At 48.2% G+C, this 25135-nt stretch overlaps 1 protein-coding gene across 1 annotated transcript in view; it reads right to left on the bottom strand.

Annotated features, from left to right (window-relative positions):
- Positions 1-1958: 1958 nt before the first annotated feature.
- The window catches only part of snx2 (sorting nexin 2), a 41800-nt gene continuing 18623 nt past the window's right edge, over positions 1959-25135 (bottom strand). Inside the window, exons 7-15 of the mRNA XM_079251838.1 lie at positions 24794-24872; positions 23440-23515; positions 20626-20739; positions 20430-20523; positions 20140-20345; positions 18115-18258; positions 3428-3508; positions 2997-3068; positions 1959-2919 (exon numbers count right to left, since the gene is read on the bottom strand). Of these exons, the coding sequence (XP_079107964.1) occupies positions 2869-2919; positions 2997-3068; positions 3428-3508; positions 18115-18258; positions 20140-20345; positions 20430-20523; positions 20626-20739; positions 23440-23515; positions 24794-24872 (917 nt within the window). The 3' untranslated portion in view covers positions 1959-2868. The remainder of the gene's footprint in view (positions 2920-2996; positions 3069-3427; positions 3509-18114; positions 18259-20139; positions 20346-20429; positions 20524-20625; positions 20740-23439; positions 23516-24793; positions 24873-25135) is intronic.

Raw genomic sequence — 25135 nt, 5'->3', positions numbered from 1 at the left:
CGCCGGCGGCAGCATCCTCATCACAGTCTCAGTCATTTACACTATATACACACACACCCACCCACACACATTATACACACCCACACACATTATACACACACACTCATTATACACACACACTCATTATACACACACACACGCAACAGACCCAACATGCACGAGGCTAATTTCATCGCACGTCTCCGTCCTCTTACTTCCAAGCATCTCCTACGCTGCCATGCCATCAGTCAGTCCGTCCACCAGGGGGCAGTGCTGAGTGCAGACAGCAGTTCGTAGCTGTAAATGTCATCACAACCGTATGAAAACACCAGAAGAAGAAAACCAGGAAGCTTCTTTTCACTCAACTTTTTTGGGTGCTTTTATTTGGCGGTTTGTGTGTCGTCTTCTCCTGCTCCTCCTCTTCTTCTCTGGTTTGTTTCCCTGGCTGTGTGACGGCTGTACGGCCCGACGCTGCCCCTGGTGGTGAGATGGACGAAACTGTAGGTCTGCGTATCCGAGCTCTGCGTCCAGGAGAGATGGATCTCAGCCCGACACTCAGAAACGGACGATGATTATTTTAAAGTTTTTAGATTTGGAAGATTTTATTCCAACTTGTGAGAAATCAAATTTCAGCCGAGATTTCTCGACGTTAATGGCGGCCGACCTCCTGAACGCAGCGGGAAATCCTCGTAAAGAAAACAGTCCAGTCAGGAATGACATCCATTCCTTTATTATAATCAACTCAAACCAAAAAATGATCCTCTGGGAAATAAAAAGTCGTTTCAATCGTTGCACTTCATTCAATTCAGGAAAATGGAATCAAATATTCAATAAACCAAAAAGTTCAAGTTGAGTTTTCTGATTTTAGACAGACGACAGAATCAGAAACACTTCAAGTCTTTAACTTTCAGTCTGGAAGTTTCCAGAACCGAAGCGAAAGCAGACGTGAAGCGAAGATTCGCCGGGATTTACGCTTCGAAGTCTGTTTCAGGACGGACAAAAGGATCTACTCCATCTTCAGCTTCACTTCCGACCTGAACTCTGATCCAAAATCCTCCAGACTGGTTTGCTTCCGATTCTTCTGCAGGAATAACATCATCCAACAGATAAAAAATTATTTGTTTTCATTAAAAAGTAAGAGAAAAGTCCAGAAATGTGAAATAAAGAAATCCCACGCCGGCTGGGAATCCTGGTCTGAAGCTCGAAGGGAACGTCGACGTTCCGACACAAAACACGATGTTGCCTTCACTGTCGATCATGCAGCAACAAACGCAGGAGGGGCGGGGCCGAAGGGGGACGACGACGGTCCTCCTGACAGACCTTCCGCTCTGGTTGGCGATACGTGTGGCGTTCGGGGTCCTCAGGACATTTTGATGGTTTCAAACTCTGAACCACAAAAACACGAAACACGAGTTCAAACGAAAAAACCCGAAGAAAACCGGATTTCCTCCACGTTCAGCCTGAGGTTCTGGGCGGGGAGTGGGAGGGTGGAGGATGTGTCGGAGTGTGTATGAAGGACGTTTCTTGCCGTAAACAGTGATGGAAATACGATTATTCTACAACAATATCTGAACATTTTAACTCTTATTTCATGGAAACACGTTAAAATCTCTGCTCCAGTCTTCTGCCCCCCGGTGGACACACGTCGTACTGCGGTCATTCTGGCATCGCCGTCACATGGATGCTACATACATGCTATTTACTGCTTTTACTAGTTTACATTTAGCTCAAACACAAAATCTCCTCAGTTTGCCTTCGTTGTAAACGAGTCGATGGTTTGATTCCAGTCGAACATTTAGTTATTTGTTAACAAAAATCAAAATATTTGTAATTATATATATATATATATACATATATATATATATACATATATATATATATTTATATACATATATATATATATATATATATATATATATATATATATATATATATATATATATATGTATACATATATATATGAACATAAAAGTCAGAAATAGTTTAGGGTAAAACCGGATTTAACGCATCAGCTGTTAATTTACGGCGTATAAATAAAGTTGTGAGCTGAAGGAGAGTTTTTATGACAATAATCGGACATTTTGCCAGTTTGAAGCTGCAGCTTCCGTTCTCGTCAACGTCGTTTCTGTTCGGGAAGAAAGTTTTTTTTTTTTTTTTTTTTTTTTTACCTCGTTTCTTCACACGCAGAAAAAACGTGTAAAAACTCTGGAACGTTTACATGTGATCCACATGTAAATCATACACGGTCCATGTTTGAATCCTGTGATTGACACACAGTTTACGTTTTTACACAAGAACATGTCAATCATGTGAAGATCATGTAAATCCCAAACAACTCGCATCACATGTTTGACATGGGATTCACATATGAACCTCATGTAAATGACATGCTGGTCACATGTGGATCCCATGAAATTACTCCAAAAACTTCACGTGTTTTTGCTGCAAAGTTTCTTATTCTGACCAAACGAACTAAACTCAGACTCGAATTCTCATCCTGCTTTTCCAACTTTCTGGTTTTTATGGCAAGAATGTGTCTCATCATCCCTCCATCCATCGCTCCATCCCTCCCTCCGCCTGTCTCTCCGTCTGTCTCTCCAGGATCTACATCAGTTATTAAAGTTTATCTTCGGGTCTAAAACTGGACGAAATATTGATGTTTGTTGGCCGTAAATCTCAACCTCGTGCTGCGTTCACTGTCGCTCTGTTTTATGAGCTTTAGATCTTTTTTGTTTGTTTCTTTCCAGGTGAATGATGGTTTGGGACGTGGACATGTGAATGCAACATCGAGTTCAGCAGAAGAAGAAACCGAATCCAGAGCAGAAAAGTCCGTTTCAGGAGGGCGAGGACAGGGGGATTATGGGTAGTGTAGTCTGACTGGACGGACCATTATGAGATGGCCTTGGCCTCGGGTAGGAAGGCGTCCCAGTATTTAATCAGCTGCAGGGAGAAAAAAGAAAGAAAAAGGTTGTTTTATGATGAAAGTGTTGTAAATCAGTAATAATAATAATGTTTACCTGTTGTTGTGTCTGAACCAGAGACTCCAGGTATTTAATTATGATCATTTTAAAATCCTTCACTCTTTCTTTCTGGTAGAAAAAAAGAACCAAATGTTCTTTAACATGAATATATTTATAACATATTTAATGTAAATCAGTGTGAGAGAATAATAAGGAAAATGTGGACAAACAGGGAGAATAAATCTGTTTGTTGCCATAATAACTGACATTCCAGCAGGAAACAACCATATTATCTACAGCCAACATATAATCATGATCTTAGTTTCATATGAATTATAATACCGTTAATAAACAAAAGATTATGTAGATAAATTAGGAAAAACTAACAAACAAGATAAATAAAATAATTCAACAATGAAATTACAGTGTGATTAGAAACATGTCATATAAAGATAAATATGGCAGAATCCAGTTGTCTCACATCTCACCTCAAACCTGCTGACTTCTTTTCGAATGGTTTTAGAGATCTGCTCAAAGTCTCGTTCTCCCTGCTGGACCTTCCCCTCCAGCTGCAACACAAACACAAGTCCAGAGTCCTCCTGAAAACCCGCAGACTTCCACTGGACCTGAACACAACGGATTTACGCCTGCGCGCCTGGTTCATCAGCTTTTATTATGAAAAGTAAATCTGCTTCCTCTTCCTGCCTCGTTTCTAAACATGTTTTCACATCATGTCCCATCATCAATGTGTCGATCAGAACTGGAACATTTCTGATCGGAACCGATCATTAAACCAGAACAAAAGAGAAAAAAAACTAAGATTACATAACTGCTTCTAACTGGTTTTACTGGGCTGGTTTTACTGGGCCAGAACTTCACTAATGTAATGACATTAGGAGTAGGAACACACATGCTGTGTTAAACCAGTATAAACCAGTATAAACCTGCTGGGATTAGTGAGGTGAAAAACGTTCAGGTGGTCAGAACGACGACACACATGTGGAAATGTACATTATGTATGTAGGCCAACGGCAGACTTACTGGGAAGATAAAGTATTCTTTTACTGGTTTTACTGGTTTGACGACTGGAGGAATAAAGATTTCCAGTGAAACTACAGAATCTGCCTCCGGTCGTCACAAACCAGCAGAAAATGTTTCATTTTATTTTTAATAAATTATTCATTTTAATTGTTCGTTTAATTCATCAAGAAAAAAAGACTCCAAACCGTCAGAACCCCATGTTGGTCACCTCCATCCCATACCCGCCTGCTCCACCTGGTTCCTCCACCTGGTTCCTCCACCAGGTTCCTCCACCAGGTTCCTCCATCTGGTTCCTCCATCTGGTTCCTCCACCAGGTTCCTCCATCTGGTTCCTCCATCTGGTTCCTCCACCGGGTTCCTCCACCGGGTTCCTCCACCAGGTTCCTCCATCTGGTTCCTCCACCGGGTTCCTCCACCGGGTTCCTCCACCTGGTTCCTCCACCTGGTTCCTCCACCAGGTTCCTCCACCAGGTTCCTCCACCAGGTTCCTCCATCTGGTTCCTCCATCTGGTTCCTCCACCGGGTTCCTCCACCTGGTTCCTCCACCTGGTTCCTCCACCAGGTTCCTCCACCAGGTTCCTCCATCTGGTTCCTCCACCGGGTTCCTCCACCGGGTTCCTCCATCTGGTTCCTCCATCTGGTTCCTCCATCTGGTTCCTCCACCAGGTTCCTCCATCTGGTTCCTCCACCAGGTTCCTCCACCTGGTTCCTCCACCTGGTTCCTCCACCAGGTTCCTCCACCAGGTTCCTCCATCTGGTTCCTCCACCTGGTTCCTCCATCTGGTTCCTCCACCAGGTTCCTCCATCTGGTTCCTCCACCAGGTTCCTCCACCTGGTTCCTCCACCAGGTTCCTCCACCTGGTTCCTCCACCTGGTTCCTCCACCAGGTTCCTCCATCTGGTTCCTCCACCAGGTTCCTCCATCTGGTTCCTCCACCAGGTTCCTCCACCAGGTTCCTCCACCAGGTTCCTCCACCTGGTTCCTCCACCAGGTTCCTCCACCTGGTTCCTCCACCTGGTTCCTCCACCTGGTTCCTCCACCAGGTTCCTCCATCTGGTTCCTCCATCTGGTTCCTCCACCTGGTTCCTCCATCTGGTTCCTCCACCAGGTTCCTCCACCTGGTTCCTCCACCTGGTTCCTCCACCTGGTTCCTCCACCAGGTTCCTCCACCAGGTTCCTCCATCTGGTTCCTCCACCTGGTTCCTCCATCTGGTTCCTCCACCAGGTTCCTCCATCTGGTTCCTCCACCTGGTTCCTCCATCTGGTTCCTCCACCAGGTTCCTCCATCTGGTTCCTCCACCTGGTTCCTCCATCTGGTTCCTCCACCTGGTTCCTCCACCTGGTTCCTCCACCTGGTTCCTCCACCAGGTTCCTCCATCTGGTTCCTCCACCTGGTTCCTCCACCTGGTTCCTCCATCTGGTTCCTCCACCTGGTTCCTCCATCTGGTTCCTCCACCAGGTTCCTCCATCTGGTTCCTCCACCTGGTTCCTCCACCTGGTTCCTCCACCTGGCGGTGAGGCTGTGGAGGAGTTTCCGTCTCTTCTCTACAGAATGTAACTCGGCCACATTGAAGGCTTCCCAGTATGAACTGCTCCAACCACAGCGCTTCAGCTGGACTCAGGTCTGGACTGGGACTCGGACCCTCCAGAACCGTCCGTCAGTTTGTCTAGAGACGCTGCGAGGTTCTCTCGCTGTGTTCCGAGTCGCTGTTCTGTTGCAGAACCTCAATCTGACTGAGCTCCAGGTGATGATCTGAACGCCTTCCTTCAGGATGTTCTGGTGGAAGCAGGTTAATGGTTCCATTAATCCCAGCAAGTCCAGTTCCATCACACTGCCACCACCGTGCCTGACAGACCATCACACTGCCACCACCGTGCCTGACAGACCATCACACTGCCACCACCGTGCCTGACAGACCATCACACTGCCACCACCGTGCCTGACAGACCATCACACTGCCACCACCGTGCCTGACAGACCATCACACTGCCACCACCGTGCCTGACAGACCATCACACTGCCACCACCGTGCCTGACAGACCATCACACTGCCACCACCGTGCCTGACAGACCATCACACTGCCACCACCGTGCCTGACAGACCATCACACTGCCACCACCGTGCCTGACAGACCATCACACTGCCACCACCGTGCCTGACAGACCATCACACTGCCACCACCGTGCCTGACAGACCATCACACTGCCACCACCGTGCCTGACAGACCATCACACTGCCACCACCGTGCCTGACAGACCATCACACTGCCACCACCGTGCCTGACAGACCATCACACTGCCACCACCGTGCCTGACAGACCATCACACTGCCACCACCGTGCCTGACAGACCATCACACTGCCACCACCGTGCCTGACAGACCATCACACTGCCACCACCGTGCCTGACAGACCATCACACTGCCACCACCGTGCCTGACAGACCATCACACTGCCACCACCGTGCCTGACAGACCATCACACTGCCACCACCGTGCCTGACAGACCATCACACTGCCACCACCGTGCCTGACAGACCATCACACTGCCACCACCGTGCCTGACAGACCATCACACTGCCACCACCGTGCCTGACAGACCATCACACTGCCACCACCGTGCCTGACAGACCATCACACTGCCACCACCGTGCCTGACAGACCATCACACTGCCACCACCGTGCCTGACAGACCATCACACTGCCACCACCGTGCCTGACAGACCATCACACTGCCACCACCGTGCCTGACAGACCATCACACTGCCACCACCGTGCCTGACAGACCATCACACTGCCACCACCGTGCCTGACAGACCATCACACTGCCACCACCGTGCCTGACAGACCATCACACTGCCACCACCGTGCCTGACAGACCATCACACTGCCACCACCGTGCCTGACAGACCATCACACTGCCACCACCGTGCCTGACAGACCATCACACTGCCACCACCGTGCCTGACAGACCATCACACTGCCACCACCGTGCCTGACAGACCATCACACTGCCACCACCGTGCCTGACAGACCATCACACTGCCACCATCGTGCCTGACAGACCATCACACTGCCACCATCGTGCCTGACAGACCATCACACTGCCACCATCGTGCCTGACAGACCATCACACTGCCACCACCGTGCCTGACAGACCATCACACTGCCACCACCGTGCCTGACAGACCATCACACTGCCACCATCGTGCCTGACAGACCATCACACTGCCACCACCGTGCCTGACAGACCATCACACTGCCACCACCGTGCCTGACAGACCATCACACTGCCACCACCGTGCCTGACAGACCATCACACTGCCACCATCGTGCCTGACAGACCATCACACTGCCACCACCGTGCCTGACAGACCATCACACTGCCACCACCGTGCCTGACAGACCATCACACTGCCACCATCGTGCCTGACAGACCATCACACTGCCACCACCGTGCCTGACAGACCATCACACTGCCACCACCGTGCCTGACAGACCATCACACTGCCACCATCGTGCCTGACAGACCATCACACTGCCACCATCGTGCCTGACAGACCATCACACTGCCACCATCGTGCCTGACAGACCATCACACTGCCACCATCGTGCCTGACAGACCATCACACTGCCACCATCGTGCCTGACAGACCATCACACTGCCACCACCGTGCCTGACAGACCATCACACTGCCACCACCGTGCCTGACAGACCATCACACTGCCACCACCGTGCCTGACAGACCATCACACTGCCACCACCGTGACTGCCGGATGTAACGGGACGTACGTTCCACCTCAGTCTGGTTTTGTCAAGAAGTCTCCTGATGTTTCCTGGCAGATGTGAGACGATCTTCCGGTTCAGTCGTGGTTTTGGAACTCTCCCATGAGGGCATTTCTGTCGGACCTCTTTCTGATTGGTGCATCGTGAACTCCGAGCTTAACAGTCCAGTAAAGTCTGTCGTTCTTCACACGACGTTCTGGCTTCTTCTGAGACTCCTGGATGAATCGTCGTAACGTTGGAATGCCGAGCGAGTTAGGGTCCGGGTCCGAGGTCCGTTCCCGCTCACCATGTGTGGACGGCGGCTCTGATTGGTAGGCTGCAGTCCTAAACCTCAGAAGCGGCTTGTGACCCTCCAGACCGACAGATTTCAGTCACTAGCATGATGTGTTTCCGTTCTACATCTACTAGCCTGCTTCGCTTCCTCACATCGCTTCTGTTCACGTTGTTTCTGAACTGATCTGGGAAACTAAAATCAACTTTCATCACACGTCATGCGGGACTGTACGGAGGGGCAGGGTCTTTTTCACATGAGGTCATGTAGTCTTGGAAAGACTCTTCACTTAATGAATCAAATCAAATCTGCAAACCAGTAAATCAGGCGAATACTTGTCCCAGCACTGTATCCCGATGCGGGATCATGGAACCAGACCGGGTCTGGAGACGTCGCACGGATCAGGATGCGAAGCGTCACATCAAAGACTTCGTCTGACTTTACAATTTTCTGGTTTCAGAAAGAAAAACAAACTAAAACTGTTTTCAGGATGAATTTCTTCTCATTTCTCTGGTTTGAAATGTCAGAACGCTGAGAGGAAAACGACAAAGTGACTGATGTGACAGGAAAACAAACAGGACAGAAGCAGAGGATGGCGTAGCGGTGGAGGATGAGGCTGACGGACAGACAGACAAACGGCAGGTCCTACCTCCTCAATCTCCTGTCGCAGGAAGGCATGGCGGGAAAAATGCAACAAAATTTAAAAGGCTGAAAAAAAAGAAGCAGAAAGAGGAAAATCCACCGACAGGAGCAGAGCGAGAAGGAAAACCATCGGAATGGTGCAGAATCAGACGTCCGACACCGAGACGGAGACGTCGCTGATAATCACCAATAATCTGATAAAGTTTTACTGATTCAGGCAGAAACATGAAGACGTCAGGTGGTCTCCACGGTTTCAGCGGCCATGTTGGACGCTTTTCTCACGATAAGATGATTAAAGCGGGCTCAGAGTTCGTGGTTGCCGGGTTACAGCAGATTCCATTGATCACGTGATGGCTGTGGGGGCGGAGCTTAAGTCATAAACGTGAATCATAGGCCAAGTTTTTAACATCGGATTCATGTTTGTCAGACGTGTATCCCCGCTTCACCTTTTTCACGTGTAATTCACATGTTCCTGTCAAAAACACACAAAGCCACGATCCACGTTTTACACATGTGGATGAAAGGAAGGTGTCTGGCTGTGCGCGGTGCGGAGGCGGTCGGCGAGGCGCTGACTGAGTGCCGGGTTTCCGTCAGCACGCACCGGGACAGCACGGATGAACCAAAGAAATCTAATCCATAATTATGATTATTACGTGGTTTACATGTGCACACTCATGTGAACCACATGTGGTTGACACATAAATCACATGATGACAACATGTAAACCACTGGGATCACGTGTTTGGCAGGTTTTACTCGTGTGTTAAAATCGTTCCAAAACTAACGTTTGCACATGTGGAACACGTCTTTCTACACATGTGAACCACATGTGGAACACGTCTTTCTACACATGTGAACCACATGTGGAACACGTCTTTCTACACATGTGAACCACATGTGGAACACGTCTTTCTACACGTGAACCACATGTGGAACACGTCTTTCTACACATGTGAACCACATGTGGAACACGTCTTTCTACACATGTGAACCACATGTGGAACACGTCTTTCTACACATGTGAACCACATGTGGAACACGTCTTTCTACACATGTGAACCACATGTGGAACACGTCTTTCTACACATGTGAACCACATGTGGAACACGTCTTTCTACACATGTGAACCGCATGTGGAACACGTCTTTCTACACATGTGAACCGCATGTGGAACACGTCTTTCTACATGTGAACCACATGTGGAACACGTCTTTCTACACATGTGAACCACATGTGGAACACGTCTTTCTACACATGTGAACCACATGTGGAACACGTCTTTCTACACATGTGAACCACATGTGGAACACGTCTTTCTACATGTGAACCACATGTGGAACATGTCTTTCTACACATGTGAACCACATGTGGAACACGTCTTTCTACATGTGAACCACATGTGGAACATGTCTTTCTACACATGTGAACCACATGTGGAACATGTCTTTCTACACGTGAACCGCATGTGGAACACGTCTTTCTGCACATGTGAACCGCATGTGGAACACGTCTTTCTACACATGTGAACCGCATGTGGAACACGTCTTTCTACATGTGAACCGCATGTGGAACACGTCTTTCTACATGTGAACCGCATGTGGAACACGTCTTTCTACACATGTGAACCACATGTGGAACACGTCTTTCTACACATGTGAACCACATGTGGAACACGTCTTTCTACACATGTGAACCACATGTGGAACACGTCTTTCTACATGTGAACCACATGTGGAACACGTCTTTCTACACGTGAACCGCATGTGGAACACGTCTTTCTACACATGTGAACCACATGTGGAACACGTCTTTCTACATGTGAACCACATGTGGAACACGTCTTTCTACATGTGAACCACATGTGGAACACGTCTTTCTACACATGTGAACCACATGTGGAACACGTCTTTCTACACATGTGAACCACATGTGGAACACGTCTTTCTACACATGTGAACCACATGTGGAACACGTCTTTCTACACGTGAACCACATGTGGAACACGTCTTTCTACATGTGAACCACATGTGGAACACGTCTTTCTACACATGTGAACCACATGTGGAACACGTCTTTCTACACATGTGAACCACATGTGGAACACGTCTTTCTACACATGTGAACCACATGTGGAACACGTCTTTCTACATGTGAACCACATGTGGAACACGTCTTTCTACACATGTGAACCACATGTGGAACACGTCTTTCTACATGTGAACCACATGTGGAACACGTCTTTCTACACATGTCAACCACATGTGGAACACGTCTTTCTACACATGTGAACCACATGTGGAACACGTCTTTCTACACATGTGAACCACATGTGGAACACGTCTTTCTACACATGTGAACCACATGTGGAACACGTCTTTCTACACATGTGAACCACATGTGGAACACGTCTTTCTGCACATGTGAACCGCATGTGGAACACGTCTTTCTACACATGTGAACCGCATGTGGAACACGTCTTTCTACATGTGAACCACATGTGGAACACGTCTTTCTACATGTGAACCGCATGTGGAACATGTCTTTCTACACATGTGAACCACATGTGGAACACGTCTTTCTACACATGTGAACCACATGTGGAACACGTCTTTCTACACATGTGAACCACATGTGGAACACGTCTTTCTACACATGTGAACCACATGTGGAACATGTCTTTCTACATGTGAACCACATGTGGAACACGTCTTTCTACATGTGAACCACATGTGGAACATGTCTTTCTACACATGTGAACCACATGTGGAACATGTCTTTCTGCACATGTGAACCGCATGTGGAACACGTCTTTCTACACATGTGAACCGCATGTGGAACACGTCTTTCTACATGTGAACCACATGTGGAACACGTCTTTCTACACATGTGAACCACATGTGGAACACGTGGTTCACATGAGAGGCTTGTCAGCCTTGAAGTAAAATCAGATGTATTGATCAGTGATTATGTTCTGGGATTCCTCTTTGATCCACCAGTTGATTTCAGGTTTCTCTGTATTTCCATGACGATTTTCACAAAATAAAAGCAAAGTTTTGAAAGTTTCGAAAGAGAAAAACTATGATTTGCAGATGTTTCCAGTGAACAGTGTTCGGTGCATAAACCTCGGTTTCCGTCAAATCTCGTATTCGTTTACGCGAGGAGCCGCATAGCGTTATTTTGGGGTTGTTTTGGTTATTTTATTTTTGATTTTTTTTCTTTGCTTATGGGACTTTTCCGCGGTTTTTCGGAGCCTTTCACCCGCATTTAATTTTTTTAATTCATTGTAAAACTCTGAAATTCGCTGGTTTTTGTGCCGCTCCGCGCCAGCTCTACAGGCAGTGAACTGGTCACATGACCTCCTGTCACATCCGGGGACATGTAAATGCAAAAAAAGTGTTTCCATCACACTTTTATGATATACTTCCACATCGAAACATCTGGAAAACCACCTCATAAGAGTTTAAAAACCTTTTAGCAATATTTACATAATTTCCAAACGTAGGTGTTTCCATTAGCGTTTTTTAAATTGCAGTATTTAGTTTTTGCGCAAAGTCTCAATTTAAATTGTGTTTCCATCACATAATGATAGCTGTGTAACGGAAACACAGCTTGTGATGGACTAAGAACCCCTGGAATAGGCTCCGCCCCCTCACAACCCTGTATTTAGAATAATCTGTTCTTTCTGATCCTGTCATCCTGAGAAAAAACATCTAAAACAGCAGCTCTGTCTGCCTTGTTCAGAGATCCAATTAAACAAATCCATTTTAAACACCTTTGTTTCTATTTTCAGACAGCCACTGAGCTGTCAATAAAGTTTTATTTCCTCCCTCAGGACCAGAGAGACCACCTGAAAGAGTCCACTGTTGTCTGAAAAGTCTCAGATTTCCCCGATTCTGGACAAACTCAAGCAGAAATGATCTAAATAATAATAAAAACAAGGAAATATGATGGGCGAAGCAAAACAACAGAAGAAGCAGTTGTCTGAGAAATACTTTAAATAAAGTTTTCCTGTCTTTTCACTCATAAATAAAACATCATTTTTACTGAAAGTGTCTAGTTGTTATAAAAATCAGTTCATCAGAACAAATAAATCATTACATTCTTTCTTTTCTGTCAGTGAAAACTGGACTTTATTTCACAACACGAGTAGAAACTAAAGCAGGACAGAAAAGCTGCAGCATTAAAAGAAATATCATTAAAATTATTCATTTAAATCCTCTAAATAAAAAAATAAAATAAAGAGTAGATTTAGAGTGCAGTTTTTGATGACTTTTAAGGGTAAAAACTAAATAAAACCCTGACTTTGCCACAGAAGCGGTGGCTGTAGTTACAGGGAGCTGTCACAGGGGGCGCTGTGGGGAACCTGTAGCTGATCATGAAGCTTATTAAGATGATTTTTACATCCTCAGCTTCAGATTTACAAATAAAATGTTAAAAAATAATGAGATTATGAAGTAAAAGCCTGGATATTTTTACATGATGTATTTTATTCTGATTGGACGTTTGATTGGATCAAAGTTCTCCATGGAAACGCAGCTAATGATCCGTTATTACAACCCAGCTCAAATTTAGTTTGGACATGGTGTAAATAAAAAACAGAATATAATGATTTGCTTTTAAAACTTTATTCACCTGAATCTGTAACAAAGACGAGACGTGATTGTTTAACCTGATAAACTTTGTTTGTTATTTTAACTGTCTCCTCATGAAGCGGCCCCGCCCACTGAATAGCTAAGCTTTTCAGACAGGCTCCTTTTGTACCCAATCATGGCACCGCCTGTTTCCAATCAACCTTTTGCTGAAACAATAAGAGTTTAATAAAATGTTAAAAAGGTGTTTTATAAAACATCACTGGCGTCATGACGTCGTACCGTCCTCCTAATGGAGATTTATGTCGTATGGTAATTATTTAATCGATTATTATCTAAGAGATATCTTTCGTTCAAAAGCATTTTTATCGCGTTGTTTTCTAAAAGAAGCCTCCCACGTCCAGGTAAAGGTCCAGGTAGAGGACCAGGTAGAGGACCAGGTAGAGGTCCAGGTAGAGGACCAGGTAGAGGTCCAGGTAGAGGACCAGGTAGAGGTCCAGGTAGAGGACCAGGTAGAGGACCAGGTAGAGGTCCAGGTAGAGGACCAGGTAGAGGACCAGGTAGAGGACCAGGTAGAGGACCAGGTAGAGGTCCAGGTAGAGGACCAGGTAGAGGACCAGGTAGAGGTCCAGGTAGAGGACCAGGTAGAGGTCCAGGTAGAGGTCCAGGTAGAGGACCAGGTAGAGGTCCAGGTAGAGGACCAGGTAGAGGTCCAGGTAGAGGTCCAGGTAAAGGTCCAGGTAGAGGTCCAGGTAAAGGTCCAGGTAGAGGACCAGGTAGAGGACCAGGTAGAGGACCAGGTAGAGGACCAGGTAGAGGTCCAGGTAGAGGACCAGGTAGAGGACCAGGTAGAGGTCCAGGTAGAGGACCAGGTAGAGGTCCAGGTAGAGGTCCAGGTAGAGGACCAGGTAGAGGTCCAGGTAGAGGACCAGGTAGAGGTCCAGGTAGAGGTCCAGGTAGAGGTCCAGGTAAAGGTCCAGGTAGAGGTCCAGGTAGAGGACCAGGTAGAGGTCCAGGTAGAGGACCAGGTAGAGGTCCAGGTAGAGGACCAGGTAGAGGACCAGGTAGAGGACCAGGTAGAGGTCCAGGTAAAGGTCCAGGTAGAGGTCCAGGTAGAGGACCAGGTAGAGGTCCAGGTAGAGGTCCAGGTAGAGGACCAGGTAGAGGTCCAGGTAGAGGTCCAGGTAGAGGTCCAGGTAGAGGACCAGGTAGAGGACCAGGTAGAGGTCCAGGTAGAGGACCAGGTAGAGGTCCAGGTAGAGGTCCAGGTAGAGGTCCAGGTAGAGGTCCAGGTAGAGGACCAGGTAGAGGACCAGGTAGAGGACCAGGTAGAGGTCCAGGTAGAGGACCAGGTGGAGGTCCAGGTAGAGGACCAGGTAGAGGTCCAGGTAGAGGTCCAGGTAGAGGACCAGGTAGAGGACCAGGTAGAGGACCAGGTAGAGGACCAGGTAGAGGACCAGGTAGAGGTCCAGGTAGAGGACCAGGTGGAGGACCAGGTAGAGGTCCAGGTAGAGGACCAGGTAGAGGTCCAGGTAGAGGTCCAGGTAGAGGTCCAGGTAGAGGACCAGGTAGAGGTCCAGGTAGAGGTCCAGGTAGAGGACCAGGTAGAGGTCCAGGTAGAGGTCCAGGTAGAGGTCCAGGTAGAGGTCCAGGTAGAGGACCAGGTGGAGGTCCAGGTAGAGGTCCAGGTAGAGGACCAGGTAGAGGTCCAGGTAGAGGACCAGGTAGAGGTCCAGGTAGAGGACCAGGTAGAGGTCCAGGTAGAGGTCCAGGTAGAGGACCAGGTGGAGGACCAGGTAGAGGTCCAGGTAGAGGACCAGGTGGAGGTCCAGGTAGAGGTCCAGGTAGAGGTCCAGGTAGAGGACCAGGTGGAGGACCAGGTAGAGGTCCAGGTAGAGGTCCAGGTAGAGGTCCAGGTAGAGGACCAGGTAGAGGTCCAGGTAGAGGACCAGGTAGAGGTCCAGGTAGAGGTCCAGGTAGAGGACCAGGTGGAGGACCAGGTAGAGGTCCAGGTAGAGGTCCAGGTAGAGGACCAGGTAGAGGACCAGGTAGAGGACCAGGTAGAGGTCCAGGTAGAGGTCCAGGTAGAGGTCCAGGTAGAGGACCAGGTAGAGGACCAGGTAGAGGACCAGGTAGAGGACCAGGTGGAGGTCCAGGTGGAGGTCCAGGTAGAGGACCAGGTAGAGGTCCAGGTAGAGGACCAGGTAGAGGTCCAGGTAGAGGACCAGGTAGAGGACCAGGTAGAGGACCAGGTAGAGGACCAGGTGGAGGACCAGGTAGAGGTCCAGGTGGAGGACCAGGTGGAGGACCAGGTGGAGGTCCAGGTAGAGGACCAGGTAGAGGTCCAGGTAGAGGTCCAGGTAGAGGACCAGGTAGAGGACCAGGTAGAGGTCCAGGTAGAGGACCAGGTAGAGGACCAGGTAGAGGTCCAGGTAGAGGACCAGGTGGAGGACCAGGTAGAGGTCCAGGTAGAGGACCAGGTAGAGGACCAGGTAGAGGACCAGGTAGAGGACCAGGTGGAGGTCCAGGTAGAGGACCAGGTAGAGGACCAGGTAGAGGTCCAGGTAGAGGTCCAGGTAGAGGACCAGGTAGAGGACCAGGTAGAGGTCCAGGTAGAGGACCAGGTGGAGGACCAGGTGGAGGACCAGGTGGAGGACCAGGTGGAGGTCCAGGTAGAGGACCAGGTGGAGGTCCAGGTAGAGGACCAGGTAGAGGACCAGGTAGAGGTCCAGGTAGAGGACCAGGTAGAGGACCAGGTAGAGGTCCAGGTAGAGGACCAGGTAGAGGACCAGGTAGAGGACCAGGTAGAGGTCCAGGTAGAGGACCAGGTAGAGGTCCAGGTAGAGGACCAGGTAGAGGACCAGGTAGAGGACCAGGTAGAGGACCAGGTAGAGGTCCAGGTAGAGGTCCAGGTAGAGGACCAGGTGGAGGACCAGGTAGAGGTCCAGGTAGAGGACCAGGTAGAGGTGCAGGTAGAGGACCAGGTAGAGGTGCAGGTAGAGGACCAGGTAGAGGACCAGGTGGAGGACCAGGTGGAGGACCAGGTGGTCCTCTACCTGGTCTCCACCCTGATCCAGGTCTTCAGCAGGTTTACAGGAACTCCATCCATCAGAGAGAAAAAGCTGCAGTGTTTTCCTGACAGACTCCTGACAAGCAGCAAAACTCTCCTCGGCTCCAAATAAATGTGAGTTGTAACTCACGATCCGTCCTGGTCTGCAGCCTCTAACCGCCCCCCCTCCTCTCTCCTGAATACTGCTTGCATATTTATTTACTGAAAAACAAATCGATTAAAATAAATACATTTGAATCATATTTCTATCATAATTTTATGCTTTTTCTGTGTTATTTATTTATTTATTTATTATTTATTCAGTTTTATTTTTCAATTAATTATTTTAAGCATTAAAATGTTTTCTTGCATATTCATTTATGTTTCAATAAATAATGAAATAAATGTATTTTTCTACAATGTGTTCTTATTCCTTTTCATTTTTATTAAATTTCAATTAAATATTTAAAATATTTTAGTATTTAAAAATAAAATAAATTTAGAAATAAAATTCAGAAAGAAATAAAAAAAATTCAGAAAGTCAAAGGGATCATTATATCTATAAAGCTTCCCTTAGCAGAGAAAATTTGCTCAGCAGAACATCCAGAGCATCATTCTGCTGCCTAAATGCTGGACAAGACAAAATAAATAAATAAATCCTGAAATATCATTTTTTCTAAAATTCATCTTTTCTTTATTTACATCCAGGAAGTCATCGATGCTTTTTTCTGTAGATTCAACAACAACTGGACCCGGACCTGCACCTAGACCTGGACCTGGACCCGGACCCGGACCCAGACCCAGACCCGAACCCGGACCTGGACCTGGACCCGGACCCGGACCTGGACCCGGACCCGAACCCGGACCTGGACCTGGACCCGGACCCGGACCCAGACCCAGACCCAGACCCGAACCCGAACCCGGACCTGGACCTGGACCTGGACCTGGACCCGGACCCGGACCTGGACCCGGACCCGAACCCGGACCCAGACCTGTGACTTGACCCAGACCCAGGCCCAGACCCGGACCCAGACCCAGACCCAGGACCGAGACCCAGACCCAGACCCGGACCTGAACCCAGACCCAGACCCAGGACCGAGACCTAGACCCAGACCCGGACCTGAACCCAGACCCAGACCCGGACCCGGACCCGGATCCGGACCTGTGACTTGACCCAGACCCAGGCCCAGACCCGGACCCAGACCCAGACCCAGGACCGAGACCTAGACCCAGACCCGGACCTGAACCCAGACCCAGACCCAGGACCGAGACCTAGACCCAGACCCGGACCTGAACCCAGACCCAGACCCGGACCCGGACCCGGATCCGGACCTGTGACTTGACCCAGACCCAGGCCCAGACCCGGACCCAGACCCAGACCCAGGACCGAGACCTAGACCCAGACCCGGACCTGAACCCAGACCCAGACCCAGGACCGAGACCTAGACCCAGACCCGGACCTGAACCCAGACCCAGAACCGGACCTGGACCCAGACCTGAACCCAGACCCGGACCCGGACCCGGACCCAGACCTGGACCCAGACCCAGACCTGGACCCGGGAGGCTTCTTTCTGCGTTTGAACATGTGTTTCCTGAGGACTGAACTCTTCAAGTTTGTTAACCACAGCTGGTTTCCATGGCAACCCGAACAGTACCGTCCTCTCGGGCTACATTTCCTTCCTCTACAGACGTGATGGGGAGTTCTCGCTGCTGACTGGAACCAGTCTGGAACCAGTCTAACCGGACCTGGTATGATTCCAGACTGAGAAGGAATCCCTGTAGGTCAGGTCCTCTTACCTCTTTGATCTCGTCCTTGGCCTGCTGCAGCTTGTCAGGCTTGTTGGTGACTTGCAGTTTGGCTTCAGCTTCTCGTTTCTTCTGCAGCAGCATCTGGCTGTCCTGCCACTTCTGCCACGTCTTCATGCGGTGGTCGAACACGCCCTGGAACACGCCAGAGGAGCGCGGGTCACCATGACAACATAGACATGACATCTGCATCTCGTCTAACGAGCAGAATCGTCATAGAAACATAACGGCAGCGTTCCTGATCCCAGCGGGCTTCATCAGGACGCTCCATCCATCCATCCATTACTCCATCTATCCATCCATCCATCCATTACTCCATCCATCCATCCATCCATCCATCATCCCTCCATCCATCCATCCATCCATTACTCCATCTATCCATCCATCCATCCATTACTCCATCTATCCATCCATCCATCCATTACTCCATCTATCCATCCATCCATCCATTACTCCATCCATCCATCCATCCATCCATCATCCCTCCATCCATCCATCCATCCATTACTCCATCTATCCATCCATCCATCCATTACTCCATCTATCCATCCATCCATCCATTACTCCATCCATCCATCCATCCATCCATCATCCCTCCATCCATCCATCCATCCATTACTCCATCTATCCATCCATCCATCCATTACTCCATCCATCCATCCATCCATCCATCCATCATCCCTCCATCCATCCATCCATCCATCCATCATCCCTCCATCCATCCATCCATTACTCCATCCATCCATCCATTACTCCATCTATCCATCCATCCATCCATTACTCCATCTATCCATCCATCCATCCATTACTCCATCCATCCATCCATCCATCCATCATCCCTCCATCCATCCATCCATCCATTACTCCATCTATCCATCCATCCATCCATTACTCCATCTATCCATCCATCCATCCATTACTCCATCCATCCATCCATCCATCCATCCATCATCCCTCCATCCATCCATCCATCCATCCATCCATCATCCCTCCATCCATCCATCCATTACTCCATCCATCCATCCATTACTCCATCCATCATCCCTCCATCCATCCATTACTCCATCCATCCATCCATCCATCCATTACTCCATCCATCCATTACTCCATCCATCCATCCATCCATCCATCATCCCTCCATCCATCCATCCATTACTCCATCCATCCATCCATCCATTACTCCATCCATCCATCCATCCATCCATTACTCCATCTATCCATCCATCCATCCATCCATCCATTACTCCATCCATCCATCCATCCATCCATCATCCCTCCATCCATCCATCCATCCATCCATCATCCCTCCATCCATCCATCCATCCATTACTCCATCCATCCATCCATTACTCCATCTATCCATCCATCCATCCATTACTCCATCTATCCATCCATCCATCCATCCATTACTCCATCCATCCATCCATCCATCCATTACTCCATCCATCCATCCATCCATCCATTACTCCATCCATCCATCCATTGCTCCATCCATCCATCCATCCATCCATTGCTCCATCCATCCATCCATCCATCCATTACTCTATCTATCCATCCATCCATCCATTACTCTATCTATCCATCCATCCATCCATTACTCCATCTATCCATCCATCCATTACTCCATCTATCCATCCATCCATTACTCTATCTATCCATCCATCCATCCATTACTCCATCTATCCATCCATCCATCATACCTTCATCCCTCCATCCATCTATCCATTACTCCATCCATCCATCCATCATCCCTCCATCCATCCATCTATCCATTACTCCATCCATCCATCCATCATCCCTCCATCCATTACTCCATCCATCCCTTCATCTATCATCTATCCATCCATCCATCCATCACTTCACCCATCCATCAGCCATCCATCCATTACTCCATCCATCCATCCATCACTTCACCCATCCATCAGCCATCCATCCATTACTCCATCCATCATCCATCAACCTATCCATCATCCATCCATCCATCATCCATCCATCCCTCCATCAGACGGCTCCAACCTTCACGGCGGTGATCAGACGGACGTAGTCCCCCAGGAGTTCAGAGAAGAGGTAGAAGTCTGCGTTTGCCTGGTCCTGGTGCAGCAGGTCGATCTTCTCCTCCACCTCGGCCAGCTGGGACAGAGCTCGGGACAGCGCCGTGTGGTCCTCGCTGTTCCCCAACATGGCGGCCGACTTGGCGAACTGGGCCGTGTTGACAGACAGCTCTGAGGAAGACGTCATCATCATCATGTGGACGTGTCCAGAAGGATGAACGTCCGTCCCTCCACCCCTCCCTCTACCCGTCTCACCTTTCCGGTGGCAGACCAGAGACTCCACACTGGCGTGAAGTTTCCTCAGCTGGACGTCCAGATTCTCAAAGTGTTGCTGTTTCTCCTCGAACCACTGAAACACACGAACTTCACCTTCATTCATCCCTCCATCCACTTCCTTTTTTCCTCCCATATTCTCCCCATCCTTTCCTCCCTCCACCCTGCCTCCACTCACGGCGTCCGACTCGTTCATCTTGATGGTCATCTTACTGACGGCGTCGGCGGCCTTGTTGACCATCCGCAGGATCCCGGCGCCGCTCAGCGCCTGAGTGCTGACGGCCCGCGGCAGCTGGACGATAAACACACACACAATCATCTGACCAGTTTGATTCTTTTCTTCACCTCATCAGGGTTTCGGTTCATCCACCGTTTTTACCCCCTCCCCTCTGATTAGGATGTCCTGCACGTTCTCGTCCAATCAGAATTCCAGCAGCTGTTTTACGTGCTGAGCAGTTCCAACCTGAAGACGTCGGTCCTGAACTGCTGGCTCGTTTATCTACAGACCGCCTCATTTTTCTTCATTTTGGAAAAGTTTACTTTTTCCAGACGTACGGGGGTTTTCCTCTAACATCCCCCCCCCCCCCCCCACATCGACCCACCCTCCCCTCTCTGATCTCATTTAACCAGAACACCAGCAGTCAGGGGACGGCTCCGTCCCCGGGGTCCTCAAAGAAGGAGGGACAAGGGTAAGTGAGCGGAGGTGGGAGTGGAGAGCAGGGGAAGGGGAGGGGGGTTAAAATAGCCTTCACCCCCCCCCCTTGTTGGTTGTGTTTCATTAAGCGGCCGGACGAACCGACACGCTCGCTTCATCTGTTAAATCCATGACACGAAGCCATTTGTTCTGGAGCCGCCCCCCCACCCCCCACACCCCCCACACCGGACCAAACATTTCGCCGGATCACGTCTGAGTGGAAAATAAAGTCAGGAAACCTGTATGCTGACTTCATTCTATTTATTATTTTTATTTGATCGTTTTCTTATTTTTTTTTTTTTTTTATTACACGTAAAATCTTATTTCCTATTTATATTCATTTGTAATTTTTGACATTTTGTTTTTTATTGTTTTCTTACTTTAAATCATTTTTTTTATATAAAGTTTTTAATGTAATGAATATTTTTTTTAAACATTTTTTCACTAAATTCAGTTTTTATTTTATTGTCAGCAGATTTTATTTTCATTTTATTTTTTTCTTCTTTTCAATATTTCATTTTTCTTTTCTTTCCTGTTTCCTTGATTTTTCTTTTAAATAAGAATTCATAAATATAAATTGATTGGCTTCAGTCAACAGTTTTAAGGTTCCGGGAACTTTTAATTGATTAAAACCTTTTAATTCATCCTCAACCTGTAAAATATAGTAGTTTTTTTGTTTAAAAAATATAAAACTAACAATTTACTGCCATTTACTGTCAATAAGACGAATAAAACATATGATACGAGATTTTAAACACTAAATGTTCCCTATCAGCTGGTTTGGAAATTACCGAATACAGGCCCGACTCGACCGGGGACACGGCCCGACTGATCCATGACGGTGATGCAGCAGCCGCTTTTATGCGAAGCGACTCTGGGAAACATGCGAACTCCACACAGAAAGACCGTTCAGACGTCGCCCAGCTAAGAGTCGAACCAGCGAACCCGCAGACGAGATCATGCGAGCTGGTTAAGGAGCGGCATTTCGGGGTTTTCGACTTGGTGCAGAGGATTCTCTTCAGCTTTTCCAGGTCTTTCTCCCTCATTTCTTTCTATTTATCGTGAAACTGCATTTTGTTGCTGTTCGCTCCACACCCGCCATCTTTACTGGAAACGAACTGGTTACGTGACCCCCGACGTCTGGGGATGTGGAAATGCGAAAGAAGCGTTTCTAACACTTTTTTGCGATATTTGTCTAAATGATGACATTAAAGAACACGTTACTGGGATTAAAACCACCGCATTAGACTGGTTCCAGTCATATTTATTGGATAGATTTCAGTTTGTTCATGAACATTATGAGTCTTGGAGTTCCTCAGGGTTCTGTACTTGGACCAATACTTTTCACATTATCCATGCTTCGCCTTAATATCAGACCAGCTCTTATAGTTATGGGTAGTCTAGCCATCCATTACTTATGTAGCAATGGGGATGTTACCTGATGCACTGAGAAGTACCTCACTCTATTTCTCTAATATATTAATGTATAAATATATGACAATATGGCCGTCTCTAACTTATTTCTCCTTTTTTCTGCAAGTCTTCCTGAATAAGTGCAGTTGTACATGTTGATCTGTCTTTCCTGTCCTCTCCACCCCAACCAGTCGAGGCAGATGGCTGCCCTCCCTGAGCCGGGTTCTGCCGGAGGTTTTCTTCCTGTTAAAGGGGAGTTTTTTCCTTCCCACTGTCGCCGCGTGCAGCTCAGGATGGAGGATTGGATCCAAGTCATGACTCGATGCAACCAGTTAGTTTCTATTATAGGATATGTATGAATTGGCTTGAAATGATGTGGATGTAAAGTGTCCTGTGACAACATTGTTGTAAAGTGGCGCTATACGAATAAAGTTGAATTGAATTAAAAAACAGGACAACATGACAGGATTAAAACATTTTAACGTTTGAGCGTTTTTTTGCTTGTTTTTTTTTAAATATACGCGTTTCCTTTTTTATGTCATATTTAGGTTTTGTGTAAATCAAAATGTTATGAAAATGCAGTTTGAGACAACCTGGATCTAAAACTGAAGATCCACCAGCGACAGAGTATCCGAGAACTGGGAGGAATCTCTGTATGCCGGGACCGTGTAAACATTTCAGATGTATGTTGCTTTGACTCGATGAGGTCGGTAAATCATTGGACGTCTCCTGTGGGGTTGCCTGGGATCTCAGGTGGATAACAAACACTGAAACTTCTCTACATATCAGACCAAACGCAGAATTCAGCTCATTTTCCTGCACATTGATTGTAATGAAGAATTCTGCGATGTTACTGAGCATGCCCAGTAACCAGGCGGTTTTTACCTCGGAGCTCTCCAGGAACTGCAGGACGTCAGGATCCTTCAGCAGGATGGGATGCTTCACCGTCCTCATCAGATACCTGCAATACAGAAAGCGCTGGTTTGATTCCCACGCAGCTCATTCCACTGAAGCTTCTTCTAACCGAGGCAGTTTCCACTCATGAGGCCAGATTTTATCCTCCATCAGAGCGATCAGGAGAGACGTGTTTATCAGGAAACAATCCGCCACTGATCTGCTCGGAATCGGCTCATTTAATGGTTGTTTCAGATTAAAAGCATTGAAACAACCGCAGCTCATTTTAAAACATTAAAATAACCATTTCAGACAGAAATCCTGTATTCCTGTATCCATGTATTAAACCTGAATCTTTGGAGCGCACGTGGAAACATCTGGCGGACGAACGATCATCGTTCCCATCCATAAACTTCCTGCATTAAATATCATTCAGGGACAAAAAGAGATTTTTTGTTCCTGGGAAGAGACACAGGTTGTTCCTCATCAGTTTAATCAATAAAAATCTGAAAACTTTGGTCTTTTTTGCTCTTTATAAAAACTTGTGGAAAGTTTAATTATTTTTATGTAGTTTGATTAAATTAAAAAAAAAAAAAAACACACCAACGAGTTGTTTTATTAAAAAATGGAGCTCTAATTAACTTTCAAAGTGATGATTAATGAAGATTTTGGTCCTCTTTAGCCTCTCATGTCCATCAGCATGGAGTTCTGCAGTTCGGAGCTCCGTCAGCTGTCATTGGCCGACCTTCCTGTCAATCAAACGGCATCAGAAGGGCAGCGGACTGTTAGCCCCGCCCTCTTTTCCACTCAAACATGAGGATGTGTCATCCCGACCTACCGGTACCAGAAGGTCCTGACGGAGAGGACGACCCGGTACCAGGAGGTCCTGACGGAGAGGACGACCCGGTACCAGAAGGTCCTGACGGAGAGGACGACCCGGTACCAGGAGGTCCTGACGGAGAGGACGACCCGGTACCAGAAGGTCCTGACGGAGAGGACGACCCGGTACCAGTAGGTCCTGACGGAGAGGACGACCCGGTACCAGGAGGTCCTGACGGAGAGGACGACCCGGTACCAGGAGGTCCTGACGGAGAGGACGACCCGGTACCAGGAGGTCCTGACTGAGAGGACGACCCGGTACCAGAAGGTCCTGACGGAGAGGACGACCCGGTACCAGGAGGTCCTGACGGAGAGGACGACCCGGTACCAGAAGCTGGTCCATCCATCAGGAATTAACTTTTTCTCACATCATGATGAATAAACCAGTTAAACCAATAGGACTGAACGAGTCCCTGAAGGGTCAAAGGTCAACAGGATTGATACTTCATGTCCGGCGGCGTCTCACCTCTCCAGCGCCGACCTCCTCTTCTCCACAAACTCGTTGGACGATTGGTCCTCCTTCCCCACCTTCACCTTGGTCATCCCTGCAGGAGACGCCGCACTGCGTTAGTTTGTACACATTGCACGGTTCCAGGTGACCCCGGTCCAGAAGCCGGATCGTAGAACCCCCCAGCCATGACCCAACGGGTCGTCACCACGGCAACCAGCCAGCCATGACCCAACGGGTCGTCACCACGGCAACCAGCCAAATCCAGTCGGGTCCGCAGCACAACCACAGGGCTGCGGCGCAGGACCCCGACCTCCCTAACAGGGACGGTCAGCACAGCACCGACCCCCGTCAGAGACA

This window comes from Telmatherina bonti (assembly GCF_933228915.1).
Source record: "Telmatherina bonti genome assembly, chromosome: 13".
In the NCBI taxonomy this organism is placed as follows: Eukaryota; Metazoa; Chordata; class Actinopteri; order Atheriniformes; family Telmatherinidae; genus Telmatherina; species Telmatherina bonti.
This window is presented reverse-complemented; position numbering and strand designations above follow the sequence as displayed.